The 23988-nt window shown below is 37.5% G+C and overlaps 1 protein-coding gene across 5 annotated transcripts in view; it reads left to right on the top strand.

Annotated features, from left to right (window-relative positions):
* Nucleotides 1-23988, top strand: part of LRRC7 (leucine rich repeat containing 7) — a gene marked incomplete at its 3' end in the record, with an annotated part of 100609 nt that overhangs the window by 41221 nt on the left and 35400 nt on the right. For 4 of the 5 annotated variants that reach the window (XM_082313902.1, XM_082313901.1, XM_082313900.1 and 1 more), the window contains exons 9-14: nucleotides 1243-1315; nucleotides 7332-7461; nucleotides 7882-7997; nucleotides 17426-17495; nucleotides 19499-19598; nucleotides 20336-20460. In XM_082313902.1, coding sequence (XP_082170028.1) covers nucleotides 1243-1315; nucleotides 7332-7461; nucleotides 7882-7997; nucleotides 17426-17495; nucleotides 19499-19598; nucleotides 20336-20460 — 614 coding nt within the window. Of the gene's footprint in view, nucleotides 1-1242; nucleotides 1316-7331; nucleotides 7462-7881; nucleotides 7998-17425; nucleotides 17496-19498; nucleotides 19599-20335; nucleotides 20465-23988 lie in introns of all 5 variants that reach the window. The other variant, XM_082313899.1, reaches the window with a different exon arrangement.

The following is a 23988-nucleotide window of genomic DNA, read 5'->3' as shown; positions in this document are numbered from 1 at the left end:
CGCAGATTGATTTTTAGAGGGCATTTAGCTCCTGTACAAAAGGAATAAATGTTTACATTTTGAATTATACATTCTTGCAATTAGATATATTCAGTTCTCATTTCCAAATTCCTATTACTGAATGGTAATAGATTTAATAGAAGCAAAGCAAAAAGAGTAATTTTAATACTGCATTTTCAGGTGAGAGCTTGCTGAAATTCATTTTGGTGAAACATTTTTCCTCTTAAAAGAAAATTTTGTTGAAACCTGGATTTTTCTTGGAACATGTTGATTTTGAAAAAGTTTTCAACAAAAATGTTCTGCAATTGAAATGAGTAGTATTTCTAGTATCGCTTTTAATTATACTTTTCATTTGCTTCAGCTTTCATATTATGGCACATACAGTTTAACATTTTTCTCTATATTAGTGATTAATTTATATTATTCCCAACATTAATTACAGATAATCATTTAAAAAACGCTATTTTAGTATATCCAGAATTCTTTCAGGGAAAAAACAGATTTTGAAATGTTAATAACGTCCAGAAGGTGGAAATCCGTTTCAAGCTCTGTTTCTAGCACTGTAATGGAATATTTTTCCCATTTTTTCTGTCTGTACTTTTTTATTGTTTTCTGCTGTTATGCACTGGTAAAGCAGAAGTTTCATTCCCTTCTTGGTAAATGTTGCCCAGTTAGGCATCTGCTTACACTTAGGTATATAATAATTATTTCAATGATAAGAATTAACCACATATACAAATGCATTCAGGATTGAATCTGGGTTTCAGTCTGATTCTGGTTTTCTGTCTATACCTACATATTGTGAAGCTTCATAAATGTAGCATTTACTTTAGATAATTTGCCTAATATCCTATTATGACCTGAGCACCTTTTAATCAAGGCAACAGGACTTGGATTTGATTGAAACATTAATACATAAGAAGAAGTACTGCTCTTCCTACACAGATAAGATACTATTCTCTTTTTTTACCTTTTTTTTTTCAAGACTCCAGAAATATACTTCATATTTTACTTGCAGTTCAGCTTAACATTTAATCAGTGCTTCGTTTTGATGAAACATATTTTCAATGTGACATGAATGTGTCTGTGTGCTTTCCTATATACAGATGTTTTCTAAAATCTAGATCAAAGTTATTCAGTGTTAGAAATCGTTGTTTATTTAAGGATATGGGAGATTACAGAAAGTAAAAAAGATTAATGTGAAATATTTTTTCTATTACTTCTTCCTTACCTGTTTTGTAGGACTGTTGAAAAGGCTTACAACTCTAAAAGTAGATGACAATCAGCTTACAATTCTGCCAAATGCAATTGGAAAGTGAGTATAAGTCTTGTGATTTTCAACATTAAGTAAAATGTGTTTTCCCTTCTGCTTGCGGAATGTGGGTTTTTTAAAATAAAAAATAAGACAAAGATGTACTGAAATATAAAATAATTTCAAATTGTGTGCCTAACACCCAGCTTATAACATTTAAATTTGGAACAACACTATTACTTCTGTGGGCTTATACTGGCATAAGTGATAAAAAGATGAAATATATCACATTTTCCAAGAAGAACAAAGATATTTTTCTGTATGAATCACTTGCAATTTAGATTATTAGAGCAGAAAAAGTAGAAGAAATAGAAGTATTTGGGGGAATACGTCTGTTTCCATAGCAACAGCCAGTACTTGATGCTGAAACGAAAATGGCTGTAAACCTCATATGTATGAAGATTTCTTAAAATATTGAAGTAGCAGAAATGAAAAAGTCATGACAATTTCATAGGTGCATACATCAAAATGTGAAAGTATTGTATAAGTAATCTTATTATGAAAACCACTAATGATGCCCTTTAGCTATCATTTTGTCAGATATTACATGATCACTGGTGCAAAATTCTGTCTTGTACTGCTGTGTGTCTTGAGCTTATTGCTAAATGAAATCTGCAATTTATTGTAAAATTCAAGACAGATGCAAGTCTGTCTCCAGATATGGAAACAGGTGATTCTTTACATTGTTTCATACTACACATATCCCTTTCTAGCAGAACATATCTTTAATGTTAATATTTTTGTAGCATGCCTCTTCCTCTACATATTTTACTTCTGAAATGCTATATAAACTGATATTTGGAAAAAAATTCAGAATAAATGGTCCCTGGCTGCCTTCTACAGCTATAGCTCTAATGTTTTCATCATCGTCCTTGCACCAGGAGTAGTATTCATGCAGAAGAAAGAGAGTTCAGCCTAAGAAATGATTGTCTGTCTGGTGTGACTGAACACATGGTTATACCATTTATACCAATTCTGTGCTGTCAGCATGAAACGTTGGGAATGGGGCATCTGTGAGCAGAGTTGCACTCAGACTGTGCCTTTTCTCTCAGTGCAAAACCTGTTCTCAGTTCAGCAGGTTGTAGCTCAACAAGCTATTTCATTAGAAGTAGTTTTCTTAAGCCAGAGCCATTGCAAAATTAAAGCCTAGAAGGCTTTGTTTAGACTTGTCTGCAAATTTTTTTGGCGCTGGTGAGGCTGCACCTTGAATACTGTGTTCAGTTTTGGGCCCCTCACTACAAGAAGGACGTTGAGGTGCTGGAGTGTGTCCAAAGAAGGGCAGTGAGGCTGGTGAAGGGTCTCGAGAACAAGTCTTACGAGTTGCGGCTGAGGGAGCTGGGGTTGTTTAGTTTGGAGAAGAGGAGGCTGAGGGGAGACCTTATTGCTCTCTACAACCACCTGAAACGAGGCTGTAGTGAGGTGGGGGTCGGTCTCTTCTCCCAAGTAACAAGCGATAGGATGAGAGGAAATGGCCTCAAGTTGCTCCAGGGGAGGTTTAGGTTGGATATTAGGAAAAATTTCTTCATCGAAAGGGTGGTCAAGCATTGGAACAGGCTGCCCAGGGAAGTGGTTGAGTCCCCATCCCTGGAGGTATTTAAGACAGGTAGATGTGGTGCTTAGGGTTATGGTTTAGTGGTGGACTTGGCAGTGTTAGGTTAACGGTTGGACTTGATGATCTTAAAGGTCTCTTCCAACCTAAATGATTCTATGATTCTATGAAATATGATAGTACAGTGAGGTCTCTAGAATAGAAATAATCTCTAACCTGCACAGCCAATGCTTTACTACTCCTGCACCTGTTTTATAGTAATAATTTCAATAATAATTTACTTACTGGTGTGCCAGTCAGGAAAAAAAATCCAAATTTGTGAACTATTTGCAACTGTAGCAACTGAAAGCTCAGGTTTGGCTTACCATGCTGTACTTCTTGCAGTATCTTTACATTTATGTGATATTCATGGAGAGTATTAAAAGTTGGTTATATGAATCACAAAAGGGGAAATCTTATAAACATTCTGTAGCAATAAATTCTGATAGGCAGTGAAAGCTTGTAAGGCTCAAAGCTGTACTGGACACTGCAAAAAGGTTGATATAATGTCCAACATTATCTTTAACAACTTTTGGGGTCAACTTTTAAAACCTGTCATGAAGGTGCTTTCTTGTTTAGTGAATTGTTCAAATTGAAGGGGAACCCCTCTTGTTTTTAATAAATATCTGTTCCGTATTGTTTGGCATCGAGCCTTAATTACATTTTTAAAGATGCATACTGCAACTCTAAAAGGTGTATATGCAGAGCAGTAGGCTAATCACCTAATATTATCACATTATTTTTGAGTGATTGGTTGTACTTTTTAAATGAAGCACTTTCTCTCATTTAATGAGGACAGTGTCTCCCACATCAGAATGAACTTCCTTTCTCTGACTCATCCATTTGGATAGTTTCCTACTGGGTCTCTTTCTCCAAAATGATAGTCGTAGTACCCACTGCAGAGTATATTATTGTCATACAAAGATTAGCAATGTGGAGGAGGGAACTCTCCCTCCAGGGACCAATTTCATGATGAGACACAGAGCACTTCAACGCTGTCTGAGTTCATGTTGCTAATAGTGAACCGCCACCCTCATTTTTGGCAGTCTTGTTCAAAGGGCAAGCCTGTAAGTGGCATTTAGAGTTTGACCCCGCAAGATACTATGGACAGTAGACCCAGCTTAATAAAACATTCCTCATAAAATCAGTGGATTCACGTTGATTAAAAGTACCATGTCAGACCCAAAGACTGGAGATTTTATCTGTAGGACCTGAGTGAATGCCCATGCTCCTATTTTATGGTTAGGAGGGTGTCATGAGGGAAGTCGTGACCCATACATAGGTAATGGTGCAGTAGCTCAAGAGCCAGTGTTATTATGTTAGATGAGTGTTTTGTGCATGTGTCTAGTCTATACCATATCTGACAGTACAAGATGCTGCAAAGGAAAGTGTAAACTTGTATCCCTGGGTCAGCAAAATTCCTTTTGCCAAATAGTGGGTGTAGCTAACTCTGAGGATTTAGGTTGCTTTGGCAGTTATCTGGGTGCTGTGGCTGTTGGGAGAAAAGGGCTGTGACTGTATGAAATGGGGCTGAGATGGGTTGGAACTACTCTTATTCATGGCAGTCTTCATTCTCCATGAATCTCTCTCTACTAATCTCTCTAAAAATATTCTTCATCTACCTTAGGACATGTACTGTGAACTGCTTCATTTCAACGGGTGCCAAACTGAACAGCAGGTGCATACCTGATTTTTGTCTGCCTTTCTTTAAACCTATCAAGAGTGATCTGAATTTAGCCCGAGAAGGCAGTAAGGTTAATGATATTTTAACTAAATTAGCATTGTCGCATTTATAGCTGTTATTGTCAACTTACTTTCATGCACAATCCATGATGAATGAAAAGTCACTTTCTGAAGTGCGTATTCTTTTAACTGTGGTAGTTATAGAGATAAAATATAGTTTCATGCTGACTTTGTTGTTTTTATTGTGGCCATCTTCATTTGTCTGCTGCTGATGCCATCAGGAAGGAAAGAAGCTAAGAATGTCTCTGCCAGACAATACCTTTCAAATAAAATTCTATTGTCTGATAAAGTCATCCTTCACTGTCAGGGAAACTTCCACAGTTACAGTTCAGAGTATCAGATTTTCGATTAGCATTGGAAACATAGTAGTTTTCAATTAGCTTATCTATTTTCAAGCTTTTCTGGTTGTGTTATCATCAGTAAAAGGAAGAATGTGTGCATCTTGCAATTTAACAAGCTTTCCAGTTGGACTTCGCTCTGTCAAGCACATATTCTGTATGAAGCAGGTAAACATGACTGAATTTTGCCTTTACTGAAATTGTTTTATATCTAGTTAGAAATAAATTGTGGTGGATACAAAGCTTGTATTAACGAAAAGCGATAACTAAACCTGGAAGAGCTTTTGGATATACGCCATGCATCTCTTTCACTAATCACTGTATGACTCACTTTGGCTTTTCAGTCTACTGAAGTACAGCAATTACAGGAAAGTTCTGAGAATTCCATGTTAGGAATAGCTATTTCTGGTTTCATGTTTCATAAAATTTGAAGGCTGAAAGACCTTTTTTTGATTAAGAAACTGGAATAAAGGTAAGTTAGACATACAGCGAAGGTTCAGTCCTGCAGCTGTGACTCATGTAAATACTAAGGAGCAAGGTTTGTAGCAGAGGTAAACTTTTCATCAGATCTACCAAAACATTTGGGAAAAAAAAAAGACAATCTTCTGGGCACGTAGTCCCTTCTGTCAGTGGACCAGGAGATGGCAAACATTGAGGAAGAAATAATTGCTTGCCATTTAACCTTACTATTAATTAAAACACTTGAGAGAAAAAGGTAGTACATGTGGAGCAAAAAAGAGGCAGCAGAAGCAGGGAACAATGGCATTTGTAATGCCAAAAATTTTAATTTGTAATGCCAAAATTTTTATTCCATGAGCTGAATGAGCAGTGCAGTACAGCATTCATTTCAGGAATTTTTACATCCAGCCTAAGTTTTTAAGAGATTCAGTAGATATTTCTTCAGAATATTTTTTTATATGTGTGTGTATGTGCATAATATATATGTAATGTGTATATATTTATATATATATATAAAACAAGTATTACATATATATTCCTGTTTGTGTTATTTGCATTAGCAAAGGTCAAATTGTTGATTCTCAACCACCAAAGTAAGATTGATGTTTAAGTGTTGCCTGATACCACCTGCTGTCTTCAGGGAAGAGCAAACACTGAAAAGAGTCCTGAGGTTGTGTGACTGGCTAGGACAGGGTCCTGAAGAGCAGAAAAATGCCTCTGAAGGCCATTTCATACTGGAGCGGTGGTGGGTGGAGAGGTTTGAGTGCTGACTGTCAGCGCTCTGCGTTGGGTCAGCTCTCTTGGCATTTTCTTGGCTTTCATTCTGCGTAGGTGCCAGCTGCTGTCAGAGAAGGTCGTGGCTTTTATGACGTGAGCCCCTTTCGTTTAGGACTCAATACAAAACCTCCAACTCATTTCACAACCTCTTCATGGATGATAAAATGCAGGAATATACTGAATGCCAATTCCGTGCCCTAGAAAGCTGTGCTTTCTCTATACGTACTGCTCTCTGGTACTGTGCGCTATGGCTAACCCGGACTTGAGTTCAACAGGGGAGCTTCTGTCAGCTGTCTCTATTTCATCCTCTTTCCTGAAAACATGATTACGTGAAGGAAAGGTCAGGTCTCTTTCTTTCCACAGTTTGACAGAATACAACAATCTAGGAAAAGGGGTACAAGACAGAAATGGAGATTATTTAATTTTCTTTAAAGAGAGGCCTTGAGTGTCAGAAGATTACTTACTTTGGTCTGCTTTGTTTTGGTCCTTGCCATACAGATATCCTTTCAAGATCACTTTTTAGCCAGTTTTCTCAACATGTGAAAGATAAGCACTTTTACAAAAGCTATGTCTCACTACAGCAGGCTGAGATTACTTTGCAGAGTTTGGATCCAAGTTCATCTTTTTTCACTACTGATCTGTATTAGAAATGATGTCAAGTGCATCAGTTGGAATGTACCCTGGAGGCAATTTCTGCTTCCCTTTCCTTTGCTCTCACCAGTGCTATTTCTTTACCTGTTGTCTGTCTTTGTATGTCAAGATTAGAAACTTTTTGGTTTGATTCTTCAGCTTAGTATGAATTGCCCTGATCACTGTCTGTTCGAAGTACTTGGAATACTTCCTCACTACAAAAGTTAAGAATGATAATGTGGGGAAACTAAGTGATCTTTCTTAAGCTGCCTTCCTGGATAAGATTGATTAACAACGTCCCTAATAGTTCCTAAAATCATATTATTATAGACTTCTCCTAGGGAAATCTGCAATAAAGGTTCCCTCTTCAGGGCATGGTGTCTGTAGTAGTGTGATGCTTTAAAACTTTCAACGGTTTTAGATTGTTAATTTTTGTTGTCTAGTCCTTGTATAGCATCTAAAACAAGTGTATTTACAATTTCAGTTTATCTTTATTAGAAGAATTTGACTGCAGCTGTAATGAGTTGGAGTCCTTACCTTCTACCATTGGCTACCTTCATAACCTGAGGACGTTGGCTGTGGATGAGAATTTCCTTCCTGAACTGCCCAGAGAAGTGAGAAGCTGATTGTGTTTTTAAATTACAGATTGAAATGTTTTGTGGTAGGCCCAAGATTTCATCCCTGCTCAGACAAAATATCTGTTAAACCAGTTGTTTCTGCACAATGTGGAAGACCAAATCTTTCTTACATACTCAACAGTAAAATAGTAAAACCAGTAAATTAGTAAATTGATATGAAGATGAGGGAAGAAGAGTATTGCAATACTCGGAAGAGTATTGCAAGTAGCCCTAGGCATTTTCCTGGTGTTATTGACAACGGGAGGGCATTATTTTCTGACTTTAGATTCTGTATTTTCTGCTTTTTGTCAGTTACAGTAAAAACACGATTTGGCCACCTCCTGACATAAAAAGTTAGTGATAAAAAACTTTATCAAAGTAGGTATCCTAACATCTTTGGTTTTTTCATTCCTATAGATTGGAAGCTGTAAAAACGTAACAGTGATGTCTCTACGCTCTAACAAGCTAGAATTTCTTCCTGATGAAATTGGTCAGATGCAGAAGCTGAGAGTGTTAAATCTGAGCGATAACAGGTATAGTTCACATAATTTTTCTAACCCATTATAAGAATTTATTTAAAAAAAAAAATAAACTATTCTTTTTAGGTATTTGTGAAAATACACGTATATAAAATATATTTAAAAATACAAAAATTATATTTAGAATTACTTAAACTATTTACAATGGAAAAAATCTTTTTTTTTTTTTTTTTTTTTTTTTTTTTAGACTTTATGGTTTGGTGTTAGTTCCACTGACATCCAAAGAAAAACTTGAATGGGGCTGAGATCATGGTCTCAGTGTGTTTTAATAGATTAAAACCTGTTTACTTCTTTTATCTCCTGGTGTTTTCATGTGAAAGTGTGATATTTAGCTTTAAAATTGTAGATAACTTTGTAATATTTAATGATTAAAAAATTGTGACAAGCTGATATATAGGAAATCATTAAATGAAAGCACACTAGCATGTTATCCTGACTCCACTGAAATCAAAAGAAAATTTTCTATTTCCTTCAGCAGAGCAAAGGTTTTGTCAAAAAAAACCAGATTCTTCTGTTCTTATGCACATGACTATTCATATGAGAAACAGAATGCTCAAAATGAGCCTTTCTTGACACCTATCCCATGCTGCCGTAGGCATCAGAAAAGACTGACTTTTCCTTGAAATTTTTACATACATATGTGCCAAGAATATGCTAATTTTCAGTATTACCACAGAAATACAAGTTTGCTCGGTAGTGCAACAAATGATGTGTGAATACCATTTTGTTTCCAGTAATTATCATCCATACTCAGTAAAAATTAGAGGAAGGACTTTATACATCTGTGTCTGATTTACTGTTTACTCAGCAGTTTCATTGTTGAAATTAAGGTTGACCATAAAATATAAAATGAAGTAATGTAGAAATCCCTGTAATATTTTTGTTTAAAATTATTCACTTAATTCTGTTAGATGATTTTCCGCATTACAATTGTGTATCATAAAATACATTATGTATGAAACAGAATGTAAGGTTAAACTTAACTCTAGTTTGTATTGAAACTGTCCAAGTCCCAGAATCAAATCTTGGGTCTTTCGATTTTGGGTTTCAGATTCTAGTGCTTTCCCAGGGACAGGGAGTACACTCCCATCAGTACGTCACCACAGCAGTCTATGGTTGTGCTTTTATCTGTACAGCTAGAGTCTGAAACTGTATTTCAGGCAACACTTTAAACTCCCTAGGCTGGCATTCTTGCCAACAAAGGCAGTCCAGCTTCCCCTCACTGTTTCTGCATCCACATACTCTGTCCTGTCCCAGTGCGATTTTGTCCAGGCGTATGGTGATCTTGAATATGTAAGCGATATAGATGAAAGCAGCCTATCAGGAATATGGTGAGTTTTCAGATGGACGTTTCCAGTGGCTGGTCCACCTTGTTGCTGCCCAGCCAGCTGTAGTGGCATGCAGGAGGAGGCACGGAGTGGGCATAGGAGTGGGGAGGCAACAGGACAGTGCTGGTTCAGAGGCTCTTGGGAGTCCAAGGAGCTGCAACTGCAGGGTGCCTTCCCTGGCACATTAAACCAATCTGAGCCGGATCACTCTGCCCTCTTTTCAAATCTGTAATTGTGCCGTGAGTTTGCGTTGAGGAAGCAGAAAACTAGTCGTCCCCCCCCCCCCCCGCTGCTTTTTGCCAAGTAACTTCTCAGTCAGGTCAACTGCTGATTTCAGGCACATGACTTCATGTGTAATTACTGATTGTGAGTGCTATTTCTGGGGTAAGAGAGGGAGGAGGTGGCTCACTGCTGGGAGGAGGCAGTGGAGGTGGTAAGAACAGGCAAGGTTTCCTGACCAAGCTGACCTGACAGCTGGATGCCACCAGAACAGCAGTCCTGCCCCACCTTCCTTTTTCCCCAGCTGCCCAGGTATAAGAGAGGATTGGGATTTCCATTGTGGAGGAAGGTAATTACAGGACCAGCATCCCCGTGATGTGATGTTCCTTGGGGTAGAATGTCGTCTGCTCTCCTTCCCACTCCCCCTTCAGTGCTGGGTCGTAGCCCTGCATCTGCCCTATGCTTGCTCAGGGCTCACTGGACAAGTCACTGAGCTGATTTATCTCACTGAAAATGGAAGAAGCTATTGTTCTTGTTGTGTTCATTTTATGACACTCCTCATGGTTCATTTGCTCACCATGGATTCTGGCAAATACCAAAGCCAGCTGAAGGTAAATAGTGGCCGTGCATCAAAGCACGTGTGAGGAGGACAGGAGAACAGGACCTTTGCCTGTTGAGGTGGGAAGCTGTTCTCTCAAGTCCACCTGAAAAACTGTAGAGTGAGTTGGAAACATTACAGAACTAGTGGGAGAGCACAGTCTAGACTGGGAGAGATAGGAACTGACTCAGACTGTAGACCTTCAACCTTTAAACCTGGTGGAATTGTCTCATGTACTTTTCTTGAGAGGATTGGGGAGTAAATTTTTCTTCCTTTGTTGATATCAGTTCCAGCTGAGGTTAAATGTTGCCCTGCTGAGACATTGTGATAATGCTTTTGTTATGGAACTTCCCACCTTAATGAAACTAAAAAGTTTCAACGTTTTGATACCAGAGAGTTTGGACAAAGTTCAGATACCATCCTAATGTTGAATTTTTTTTATTTTTTTTTTTACTTTTCTGTTTTCCCATTTTCGCATTCATATTAACATTAAGGCAATATCCATTCTTTCTTTGAATGAGTCCACATGTACATGTTAATCAGGAGTGTACTTGGGCTCCACTTGTTGCTAGGATCCTTTCCATGTTGCCACAACAGTTTTGCCCCTCTACTCGTCCTGCTTCAGATATGACAGAGAAGGTAGAGCACACCAACTCTTTTCCTGGATACCCTTTCAAGCCATTGGAAGAAGAGACACAGACATGCAAGCAGAGCAGAAAGGCAATTCTAGAGCCAAGGGGTCAGTGCATGTGCTTCACCCTATGGTGATGGGCTCCTGGGTCCTGGGATGTGGTCAGCCTTTTCCCTGTCAGCTTGTTATGAGACCTCCTGAGCCCTGGCCTCTGTGGGCTCCGCTGCTAAGGCAGACCCATTCGCACCAAACACTGCTGATGCAGCCTTTTTGGCATGAAATCTCCAACCTTTGCACAAATCTTCTGAAGAGCAGCTGTTACTCCTTGTACTGAATAACAAATAGGGATGGACTGTGCATATGATCGCATATTCTTTCAGAATTTTTCTGGTCAGTCCTTGATGCCTTTCTCCTCCTGACACCAGGGAGGATTCCATGTCCATTCTGGCAGGTGTCCAGTTGCTCATGCATCTTTGCATGTTACTTTCCTTGTGGAGGGAACAGACTCCATCACCATGACTGTCAATCCATACTGATCATCATGGATGTATAGTTTTACAAAGGGAACACAGTCTTCCATTGGGGATCTGTCCACTGCAGGTTCATCCCAGTCAATGATACCTCAGGGTCATCTCGTTCTGCTTTGTCACATGCCAAATTTCACCTCCAGTGTCTACAACTGTGACTGTAAATGGTGCACTTGTGTATCCATTAGCCTCTTACATCATTGCCTTTATCCCAGTGACTTTCTCTGCTAGTAGCTGGGCTACTCAAGTGTTTATTGAGAGATGCCCTTTCGCCACCACAAATCTTCATTCTGGACATGTTTCTCATGGCATGGGGAGTGCACTCTGGCTCAAGGCATGTGGAGTACAGGGATATTGGTGGCTTTGAACTTGCCTTGCCAGAGTGCATGGAAAATTTGCAGTCTACTCTCTGAATGGTCACTCGCATATGGAGTGATGGACAACTGTGATGTAGCATGTAAAGAGGAAAAGAGGAGCTCTCCCTCTTTGGGAGGAGCTTATCTGGGTATGAAAGCCAGAAATATTTTGGGAGATTTGGTGTAAAATCCTGATTGCCTCCTTCCTGAAAGACATCCATACCTGACATAGACCTCTTTGCCACTCAGGCCGACAGGAATCTCCAATTTTTGTGAGTTGACACATGTTGCTCAAAGATGAGTCAGTGTTTGGAGTCCCTCTCTAGTGCATTTTTAATACTATGGTTTCAGCTACTACAGGCTTTTGCTCTTGTTCCATGTCTTCTGATGGCCCTCATTGCTCTAAGATGGACTTTGCTGATCTTAATTGATCAGAAGCTGGTTTAGTTCCAGGACTTTCTTCAAATATTCATGTTAGAATTCCATTTTGACCAGGGAATTAGACTCCAGCTTTTCTTTCCCATGCCATACACTCTAAGACTATATACTTCTCATCTCCATAGTTGGGAGTCCTCTCTCCTTTTATCTTTACAGGTCCGAACCTTTTCAACCCTGTTAGAGGCTCTTCATCCCTGGGAAATGCAGTATTCGGTTGTCTCTATGCAATAAAAGGCAATGATGGGTTGAATCCTGACTTGCTATCAGATGGCAAAGGTGGAGTCTAATGAGGGCTAGTGTGCATCTGATGAGAGTTTAGGTGGCTTCATCCTCTGCAGTCAGGAAAGTTTTGATTCCGGATACTTGCAATGCAGCTGCCTGGAGATTCATCCTTGCCTTTGCCAGGCATAACACTGTCTCCAATACTTCAAGAACCAATGCAGCATTTGATAAAGTAGTTGTGCAGTTACTACTTGCATGAAAGATATCAAGACCTCCACCACATAATGAGTCATTGGGGGTAGCTGCTTGGATTCAGTCACTGTTAAGAGTGCACATGGGATTCATTCAAAGAAAAAAAGATGTCTTACCAGTAACCGGTGTTCTTCACAATGTGTAGTCCACATATACATTTGTCTTCCATCTGCTTCTCCTCTCTCCTCAGAGTCCTTCCAGGTATGAGTCCTGTGATTGAGAGGTAGAATTGTTAGAATGTACATTTGGGCTACACTTCTCAAAGAGCATCGGTTACTGGTAAGTAACCTTTCTTTTAGTTTTAGATTGTTCTTAAAGAAGAGCTGAAAGAATCATCACCTTTCTGTATTTGCACTGCTTCTGCTTCTGTCTTGGGGTCAGAACTCATTTACTGCTCTGAATCTCACCCACAGAAGTTAGATGAAAAAAGGTCCTAAGATTACATGATCCATTTAAAGAAAAGACTGTTCCCTGGTGTACCTTTTTTTTTTCTGTTTAGTTTTTTAATTATACAATATTCCTCATTGCCAAAGAGGTAATTACTTCTGGCCATGTATATCCACAAGTGGTTTTGTGAACAGTATGTTGATGGGTTAATATGAATCACGTTCTTTTAAACTTTCACACTCTGAAAACCCTGTCATTATCAATTTGCTGAGAGTTACCTTGGACAACTGTCACAAATAATAACTATATCTGGGCTTGACCAACTGACTGGTAATGCTGCTTGTAACGATTAACTTTCAACATGTTTTGACCTAAATTTTTCATGTTTTGGGTATTATTTGAAAATTCTTTCTGAATGTCACCAAAGTATAATATATGCATCGATGAATCCAGAAAGTATTCCCGTAGGTGTTTGGTAAGCTCTTCATATGTTGTATTACTCAAATTAATAATCAGTGAAAACACTTCCCATACTCTTGAGCTTGCTTGCTTAAGGCATAACAAAAACAAAATTTAGTAGCTGGTGCAAACATGTAGTGGGTTATTTTACAAAACTATGAGAAAAACGATTACTATCAAGAAAGAAAAGTTAAAATTGTGTCTGTCAGTAGGCTTACCATAAAAGCAAAAACTACCTTTGCCCCATAAGACCCCTCAAATATTGACATTTGATATTTTTTTATATTTAAACAGTATCAATTACATTTTCTTTGCTTTTCTTGTGTTCCATGAAAAATATTCATTAGCTTACTCTTAAAGTATCTAGCCCTTAAGAACCTAACAAATTATGTGAAAGATGTAATCTAGGATTAATAATGGAAGGAATTACTCTAAAGTCCTCATTCCAGAATGGCGTAACACACTGACATGTAGCTTCTTTGAGGTTGTGAAGTCGTATGGTACAATGGTTTAATGTTTAGGGGTGTCATTTCAAAAAGCATGCTGTTTTTTGTTTAGTTTGTTTTTATTCACCTGAGGAACTTCAGGGGAAATTTATTCTCCTTTTTCCTCATAAGAAACATTTTCTATGTGAAAATTAAACACTATAAAAAGAACATATGCATTTCATGCTTTTCCAAACTCTTACTGCGGATAGTTGTTTTCCTGAAAAATCGGTTGGTGCTTCAGGATTTACCTTAAAAGAAAAATTTTAGTAATAACTTTTAAACTGTTATATTTACCAATGGCATGCATGATTTTACTTGTAATTTAACCTGATTAATATGAATATCGATAATCTTTGTAGCACTAAGAGATTTCTTTAATTTGGCTATCACATTTTCAGCTCTTTTTGCAAATCAGTTTAAAAGATTGTAAATTGAAGTTATTAGTGATTAAAAAATTGCACAGGAATGAACTGTTGCTCATGCAAGAAGGCGCACACAGTGGGTGGCTGCCAAGTGTAAGAACTAGTGTAATTGTTCTGAAGATTCAGAGATATTGTTTTCTCAGAGACTTCATGTCTCTGGATGCCATTCAGCTGATGCCTGAGGGAATGGGTGCAGGGTCTATGGCTATATTTCTATTAGCCTTGTTCCCAGTCCTGACTGCTGGGCTAAAGTTGCTCTGAAACAGTCAAACAGCATCTTCCAGTAGGTAAATGGCCTCATGCCAAGGTTATTTATTCAGGCTGAGTAAAATACCATCCGTAGTAAGAATAAGTAATTTTGGTACAGCATAGTTTGCCTTTGAATTGTAAGTTAATTTAATTTGGCCATCTCCTTAATTAACTATCTATGCACCAGTTGAAGTTTCATCTAGTATTGTGAATCTATTTTCCCTTAGATTTATAAAAACAATTACATATCTAATTTTCCAAACTGTCTAGTGAGAATTTTCAACATTTAAACATAAAAGAAAAGCTCTCTGTTGAATAGCACAACCATAAACTTCACAGTTCTTTGTACTGATACCTGATTGCAGTCATGTATTAGATCAGTGGAAGCAATGCAGATTAATCACTTTTTTCAATTACTGATGAACAGTTTTGTCTTCAGAGGAGGCCAAATCCTTTACTGAGGATGATGTGAGTTAGTTCTTTGAAATCAGCAGTTACGCTGATTTATACCAAGTAGGAGCTGGCCTATAGTATGTAGAAAGTAATCAACCTACATCCATGCATAACTACTCTTTGAGATCCTTTGTAGCTGTAGTATAACCTTATTTTGACTGATGAAGCTAAAAAAAAATTTATATATTTACCTTTCGTGGTTAAACTAATATAGCGTAAGTGACGATTACCATGGGCCTTGTTTGGAAAGTGGGTATCATGCAAAATCACTTGGTAATTCAGTTGTTCATGAAAGTCAGGGTGTTTACATGTGCATTGTTAGTACAGATGAAAGAGAAATGTTCCTACAGTACACAGTTTGAAAAGCAGTCTTAAACTAGCAAAAGTAAATTGCAATTAGAAAAAGAGGCTTGAGGTTGAAAAATTTCAAAAAACAGTAATGATTTTGAGTACCTCCATTCTTTGATTTCTAGGTTTTCTGAGGTTTTTTCTTTTAAAGACTCCTTAAAATGAGACCTTTTCAGTTGTTTAAAAACAGATATCCAGGCTTATTGGCAAAGAAGAATTAAAAATAAAAAATTCTGTGTTGTGTTTGAACATGGAAATAGAAAAACAGCTTGGAGATCCCCTTGCCACACATCATTTCTGAAGCATGCTTACCAATTTTGCTTCTCCCTTTGATAAACACTTCTCAACTTGAGCGTATTGGAAACATCACCAGTAGCCCTCTGCAGACAACAGTTTCTGTATAGCTTTGAAACTTACATCACAGGTACTGAATCCTAAAGTGTAAAGAAATAAAAGTATCACTTGCAAAGCAAAAGTTCTTTTTCTATACAGAAAAAAATCTCTGAATAAAACATCTGGAGAAACACTATTTAAGAATCTTTATGTTAACTATTAAAGCTTAAGTGTGTAATCTTAATTTATAAAGAATGTCACATACTGCACTATTCCACATTGCAGTATTCATTTGATGATAAGACAGGAATGAAAACTAAATTTCAGGTAGTTTAGGCACTCCTTACTTTCTTATGGCATTAATTCTACATTTAAACATGCACACACATGTAAAACTGCTCTAATCTATACAGGTATTTAATTGGAGATTATGTTATAGCACACTATCTATATGTATACATTAATGTCAATTTATTTCACTTTTATAGATAAGTCATTCTTAGTATAAGGTATTCTTATTAAAATCTTTAAAATACATTACTTGCAGTAAGTACACACTGATTTCTGAAATAACACAATTTTTAATGGTAATGACTTCGTGGCAAAAATACATCTAAATTAATTCCATAATAGATACACTTTCAAAGGACTGCATAGAGGAAGTGCTATAAAAGCTTGTGGGGTGCTTATCTCCCAGAAATACAGATAGATGTTTAATATGAAGAAGGCTATATGAGTATTGTTGGTTATTTGCTGGTAGAGGGGCAAAGGATTCTCTTGATGATGCCATGCAGGTGGAGTACCTGACAGTGGATTGCCTGTCTTTACCTGAGGTGTGAGTGACTGTATCTGTAAGAGCCTTTCTTTCTGCAGAATGGGATTGTCTGAGTCTCTCAGAAAAGGGCTTTTCCTCTTTTCTTTTTGTTAAATCACATTTAGCTTTTGTCTTTGTAGACAGTCCTTTGGTCAGTCCATTTCTTCCTACAGTCCTCCAGCTCCTTAACCTTCTGTGGGAGAATTTCAGTATGTGGTTAGGACAGCCCTCTCATGTTGGTACAGACTGAAAAGTAAAAATAATATGTTCAGAATTAGTTAGTGGGAAAAACATGAACGAAGTTTCCACAAGTATCTGGTCATCATTTCCCCATTACCACATTCAGATCGCTTATAGGAAATGCGCTTACCCATATAAGTAAGTAAGTGCTAGGGTTTTTACTGTTTCATTTAATTTTGTCATTTAGGTTCACTATGAATAATTATATTATTTTAATCTTTTTCCTAACATTTCTGAAAAAGTGAATTTTCAATAATCTTAGAGTATTTGTGTTCGAAAACTTAAATGTCCAATAGAAGAATTTCTGTTAGCTACACTGAAACCTGCTAGGTCTTTCCTGTAAGGCTCCCTGGGACCAAGATTTTTTCTGTTTTCTGTGTCATAAGCTGTAACTTTGGTTACATTATAGCCAAGGCAAAATATTGGTATCTCCTTAGTACCTTTAGGGTATGATGTCAGTAGTTTTAGATTCCAAATGTCACTCTTAATGTGGAATGCCCTTAATAAAATACTATATTTTAGTAAAAAGTGAGAGAAAATAAAGATATGAAATTATACCAATTTCAGTATGATCAAAATAAACATGCTACATACAAATCTTTAAAAGAAACTATTTGAAAATTAAGGATTCATGTTGTTCCAATATTATCATTTACAGACTGAAGAATTTACCATTCACTTTTACTAAACTTAAAGAACTTGCAGCTTTGTGGCTTTCTGACAACCAGGTAATGACTTTCAATATTCATATTTCTTTAGTAAAGTACTAGGGGTCTTAGCAAGGGCCATAAATGAAACTTGTAATTTAATACATGATTGTAATAGAACTTTAGAAGTGTTTGCTCCTAGTCCAGCTTTATACTTTCATATCGAGCTATAGATTCTTCTGGCTGTCATTTATTAACTTGGAAAGATCACCTTTGCAGGATTTATTACTTGCATCTAACTAAGCTTCTATATCCTTGCAAAAGTAATAAACAAAGGCCAAAAGTATCACGAGAATATTTTGTAAATAGAAATTCAAGAGGTTAGATTTTGTTATCAAACTTGTTATTAGTTTGTCCCATCCTTTACTCCATCTGTGCCTCCTTTCTTGTCATCTTCCTTTTCCCTTTTCCTGTCCATGCTTCCAATTCTGCATATTTTTAACTCCATTAAAGTCAGTGGGAGTTTAAACATGTAAGAGGTGCACCAGAACTCATTCTTGTTTTGGAGTTCCTTTTAAATTTAAGTTCCTTTTAAATTTACGTATGCCTTTCTTTGCTCCAAGGGGTTTGGTTTCACTACTATATATTCTTTAAGATTCCATTTTAAAATAAATTGTGTAACATGAACACTGAGAAATGTAACAGTTCAACCAGCGTCTGAGCACTAAAATAAGTCTCAATACTTTCCAAGATTGGTGGATAGAATAACTTTGGACTTCCATAATTTAACTCTAAATGGAGAGAAACTCGATTTGTACAATGTTAGAAATGTTTGACATACCTAACAGTTTTTAATAATCTCAATAAATTCTCATAATCTCATCTTTCTCACTTTGCAATAATGCCTATGGTCAGATATTATACCTCTTTAACTGAAGTTGAGGAGGATAATTCTTCAGGGTCCAATTATCGTGCTACTAGAAATTAATCCATCCTTTTATCCATATGAAAAAGCCACAGGGACTCAGGTCCTGCAGCTGCCTGTTTGCAGGAGATAGTGTGTGTACGCCTGTGCTGAGCACTGCTGGTTGCAGAACCGCTCAGAGGAGAGCCCGTGCCTGTCCACAGGGCACAGCCCAGCAGACGGGGTCATTTCTTTGTCAAGATCTCAGATGAAATTCCTGCTGACTCTTGGCCAGTGTGTACCATTGAGCCATGCCCTCAAATCATAGCAAATCCAAATGCAATGCAGTCAATAGATTTACATTGGTATATGCTTATTGCACTGCTCCTTAAATGTACTTTTTACTCTTATAGCTAAGCAAAAAATTTTAAAGCTGAAGGGAGGGAAGGCTAAGTGGGAGGGATAATAGAAAATGATGAGTAAATTTTAATGTCTCAAATTAGCATTCTCATTTTTTTCACTCTAATTTCCATTTAAAAAATAACATTGCATGACTCCTCAGCCCAGCCACAGAACATTCACTTCCTTTTTTCAGCATTTTGACTTTTCTACGGTATAGCATAGATGAATTTCTGTTCTATGAACTATGACGGTCACTCCTAGATGCTACATTACAGCAAAGCAATAATAAAAAATAATCAATTGAAGTAAAACACAACAGTAACATCTGAATATTCAGAGTACCTCCATGTAAATTCTTCAGTATCTTGCACCAGGTTTACCCTCAGATGAACTAATAACTATGACGAATTTACTCCTCATTATCCCTAGCTTGAAATAGATCACAGCCATAATGTGGGTGTTTTAACTGTGTAGTTGCAGCTCTGTTCTGGTGATCTTTTAGCTTCCTCACTGGTGTCACTCTGAACGTGCAGTCAGTATTTCTGATATTTAGTGTTCTTCTATTGATCCCAGTAGGAATTACAGGAATTACAGAAGTGAGGAATGGGAGAAGAGGCATTTCCACCAGATTAATACTTGTTTTAGTCCATAGAGAAGTTTATTTTCATACAGAATTTTAGTTAATCTTGTATTTTCTATTTATCAAATGCTAAAATCCCATCTCGGTTAACACACATGCTCTGAGTTAACAGTTCTTTGTTTTGACCTTCCTGTATAGTCCAAGGCTCTCATTCCGCTGCAAACTGAGGCTCACCCAGAAACAAAGCAGAGAGTACTGACTAACTACATGTTTCCCCAGCAACCCCGCAGTGATGAAGGTAAAACGCCATCAGCAATTCCTATAAAGGCAGGAATAGTGCTTGTTCAAATAGCGGAGAAAAAAACAGAGGGAGGGAGAGGAAGGAGTTTCAGATGTGGTTCTGTGTGTGAGTGTCTCTTCTGACACATAAAGCCAGTGGTGCACACATAACAGTCTGTATTTTGTCGTACACAAAGGAATCCTGTTTGCAAATCCATTATTCTCAGGCCATCAGATTTACATTTTCTTAAACACTTTTATTTTCAGAAGAATGGCCTTGTACAAACAGTTTGAACCTGGGAGTTGAGCGTGCATGGGACAGAAATTCTAGGATATGCCTTGCTGCCATGCAGACAGGCTGTTGGCCGGAGCCAGCTCAACCTGCAGACGCTGGACCCTTCTGAGAGCGCTGGGGAGTGGGCCACCTCCTAGACATCGGCGTTCAGAGCTCTGAGCCTGGCAGAATTGAGGGTTTGGCTCCTAACATACCTACGTTAAGTTAGAGAGTTTGCCCCTCAGTTCCAGATCTGCCCTGAAACCCTGCTGCTTCCCATCACTCTCATGTCAGATTTAATATTAACTCTATTTGTAATGCTTTGTCAGTTACTACTCTCATTGTCCCCCTCAACAGTTTTAAAACAATAACCCAAGATTACAGGATCAACTATGAACACGTCTTTTTAGATCACTTCCAGTCCTCCGTTGGGTGCACTAATTACTTGTTCTTGTGCATTGCTGTTTGCAATTTAACTGTAGATTTCCAGTCAGACAGTGATAGTTTTAACCCTACGTTATGGGAGGAGCAGAGACAGCAACGTATGACTGTTGCCTTTGAATTTGAAGAAAAAAAGGAAGAGGAGGAAAATGCAGGGAAAGTTAAGGTAAGTTCTATTTGATTTATTCTGGGATTTACATATTATGGACAGGGTCCAATTTACAGATCTTGAGCTGAACTATTTGTGTGTTCTAAATACCCGGAAAATACTCGTCACCATGTTTCAAGTAGAGCAGTTGAGGAGGCATAACGTATCTGTTCTCCCTGAAGTACACATTACCAATTTCTGCTTTTGCTATTGTTGTCTAGTCAGCAACTTTGATTTCATAAGTCAGTCCAGGCCCATAACCCTAATGTTGGGTTCCTACTGTAAGAGGTGTTTTGTCACAAAGACAAAATTAACAGAAAATGTTCAGAGACTTAGAATTAATGTCCAGCCACCTAGCTCTTTAGAAATATTTACATCGCATAGGGGATTCCATATTCCTCTCAAAGTGGAAGTCGACGAGAGCTTTGCAACTTCATGGATTGACATAGGAATGTGCAGTGGAGAGGGTATCTCTCATCAATTTTGTAACCTACCAAAAATGAAGATCAAAACATGAATATCCTCCCCCATTTATCTGAAATTAATACAATTCCAGAGTTTTCAGTTGAGCTTTTAATCAGTTATATTTTTAGAAGGATATTGTCAGGACCATCTGTGTTTACGTGGCATGAAAATTTCTATTTCTTGAATAATATAAAGGAATTACCCCAGATCAAACACATAAACACTGCAAATTTTTAACTGCGGTAGGATACCCAACATAAAATATATTGCCAGAGACAAAAATCATATGAGGATATTTAAATCATATTTTAATTTAAAAATTAACAATGCTATTATTAATAGCTATTTAACATTTCATTTAGATCTTCTTGAAAATCTTGGATTTTTCTTTTTAGTATTTCTCCCAATTAGGAATTTTCATCTAACTCTTGTAATCAGAGGTGATGGACTCTGCTGCTTTAGTAAAACAGAAAATTAAGTCAAAAAGCAACCTTTGCCTCACAATAAATAGATTAAACTGAAATTTTACCCCAGATGAACTGCAGATTTATGGGTCATATATGGAAGACAGAGCATCTGGGAGAGTTTTATTTGTTCCACCACTTGTTATCAGAATTTTAACTGTGGGTAATATGGCTGTCCAAATGTGCAAAACAATTAAAATATTAAGAGAGAAATAGATATCCATTTCCAAGATCATAGAATTTAATTGTATTCTTATTTGAAAGCATTATTTTAACTATTGAAATGTATTATATGAATTATATCACTTAGATAGCCATTTTGTTTTTAATATATTTAGAACACTACGAATGACTGAAACAAATGTTTCCTTTGAGTAAACTGTTCATCCACTGAATGCTGTACCTGTACTTCAGTTCAAATGCTGCCATCTGCTGTTCGGAAAACGAGGAGGCAAACACAGCCAAGACACAGTACCACATTTTCAGGTTTCCTAGAAACAGCACTTAACAAAAACAGCTGGCCTGTGCCCATGCTGTGAGCAGATGTCTCTGCGTGGTGTGATCCCAGGCCCAGGCACGCAGTACCAGAGCTGTTCAGGATGCAATGGATGCTCTGGTTGCAGTGCTTCTTACCTGGGCTGTTTGCTCATCCCTGGCAGCTGCTGCCAAAGTCGTGGTCTGTGGAGCAGAGTTTGCATTCCCAGAGGTGTACATTGGTCAGCTGCAGTCTCACCCCGGTTGCAGCAGAACACAAGAAGGGCAGCCTGTGGCCTGTCGTGCTGCCAGCGGAAGGAGTGGTTTGTATCATGTGGGTGATCCATGTCCCACAAGGCTGCACCTCTCAGTAACGTTTTGACTTGGCCATCCAAAGGTCAAGACAGTCTTTACCATTTGTGTCACTGCTCCTTAGTTGTGGAAGAGTCCAACACTAAAATATATTTCCTGGAATTCTTGCTTACTTATTCTCCCTCTCATCCATAGAGAGTGGGTATAAACCAATGTTGTAGTACGTGGGTCTGTTTCTGCATGATTCCTCTATTCCCATATACAATCCAATGTTCCTCTCCTCCATAATGATCCTAACGTCTTGTTATCAGACCAAAACACTAAATTTTGCAGCTGATGCTATCTTTATTGCTTATATAGAGAAGAATTATTAAATCCTAAGCAGGGAGCTAGGAGCTGATCAGATATTTCCTCCTGTCTGTGTACTTTGAAGAGAGCATCTCTCCTCTCTCGTATCTCACTGTGTGTACACCAGATACCCATAAATACCTGTAGTTTGTAACAACTGAAAGTAGAGAAATAATACTGTTCAAACCTGGGAAGTCTTGCCAGGCTGTGAAAGGAAAAGATTTCCCCCTGAAGGTGTGTGTGGGTTTTTTCCCTATCATGGAAAACAGCCTTTTTGCCCAAGCCATGAAAAAAATGAGCTCAAATTCAATTACTATTAATAAGATAGAAATGCTTATTTGCATCCTTCTGGTATGTCTGTGCTCTTTCCCAGTAATGCCAATTCATCTCTACATATGAATGACCATAAAAGTGTTGTAAAGAGTTATTTGACTGAACTGTTCACCAGCCTGTGTTTAGATGCATGCACATGAACTGAAAGCTAATTGCTGGAACCTTTTGAGAACTTAGCGTGTGTTACTCCATCCATGTGTTGCAATAGGTCTTAGGGAGGTTTTAACATGTTTATTTGTAGCACCAGGCCTTCATGGGATGAATTTGAAGGTTAACTTAAATTATCAATAAGCAGTAACCGCAAACATTGGTAGCGTTTTATAAAAGCATACACTTTTTATCTTTCGTGGTTAAAACTGAACTCTCAGCCAACTATATGTTAAAATAGATGTGGTAATTGAAATTGTTCAATAACTTCTTCCATCAAGAATTTTGAACTTCAAAAATTCTCTTTTCAGGGTCATGCTACTTTTGATGTAGTATTAAACATACAAGAATTGTATTGACAGGGAGTACAGATTTCCTCTGTAATGATAAGTGTAAATCAGTGATGAAAATATCTGCATTCTAGTGGATATCACCTACCACAGCTGCCAGTATTTTTGCTGTTTAATATTAATACTCACAGTGATATGAAACTCTTGCTGAAATCCCTGTCTATGACTTCTCTATCTCATGAAAACCTTTCAGTTAATTTTTCCTTGACTAGTACTTATTGAGGATTTGCTCTATGACTTGACTTTTAGCTACGTTATTCTGTAGACCTTACACTTAAATCGTGGTCTGAATTTTGTGAAAAAGCAATTGCCTAATTAGGCCACATGTAAATACGATTTCTTTCAACCGTAAATCAACCAGAGCTTAAGTAATGCTTTACAGACTTAATTTATTTTTTCTGTTGAAATTCTTTATTAACATATGACATCATAGTCATACATTTTAATGTTTTATGTTAAAGTCATGTCAGAATCTATTATCTGTAATGTTTATTCTATTGTGGTTCAGAATTGTATGCTAGTATTTCATATAGTTTTATTTTCCAAATCGATCATGCTTTTGCTTCTAAAATATTCCTATCAACAGACCATATTCATTTGAATCCAAAATTATGTTTTTCCTACTCGTTAGGAATTTAAAATCCAACAGCTGT

The sequence above is a fragment of the Platalea leucorodia genome (genome assembly GCF_965183815.1).
Source record: "Platalea leucorodia genome assembly, chromosome: 5".
In the NCBI taxonomy this organism is placed as follows: Eukaryota; Metazoa; Chordata; class Aves; order Pelecaniformes; family Threskiornithidae; genus Platalea; species Platalea leucorodia.
The sequence above is the reverse complement of the archived record's forward strand: the minus strand, read 5'-3'. Positions and strand labels throughout refer to the sequence as shown.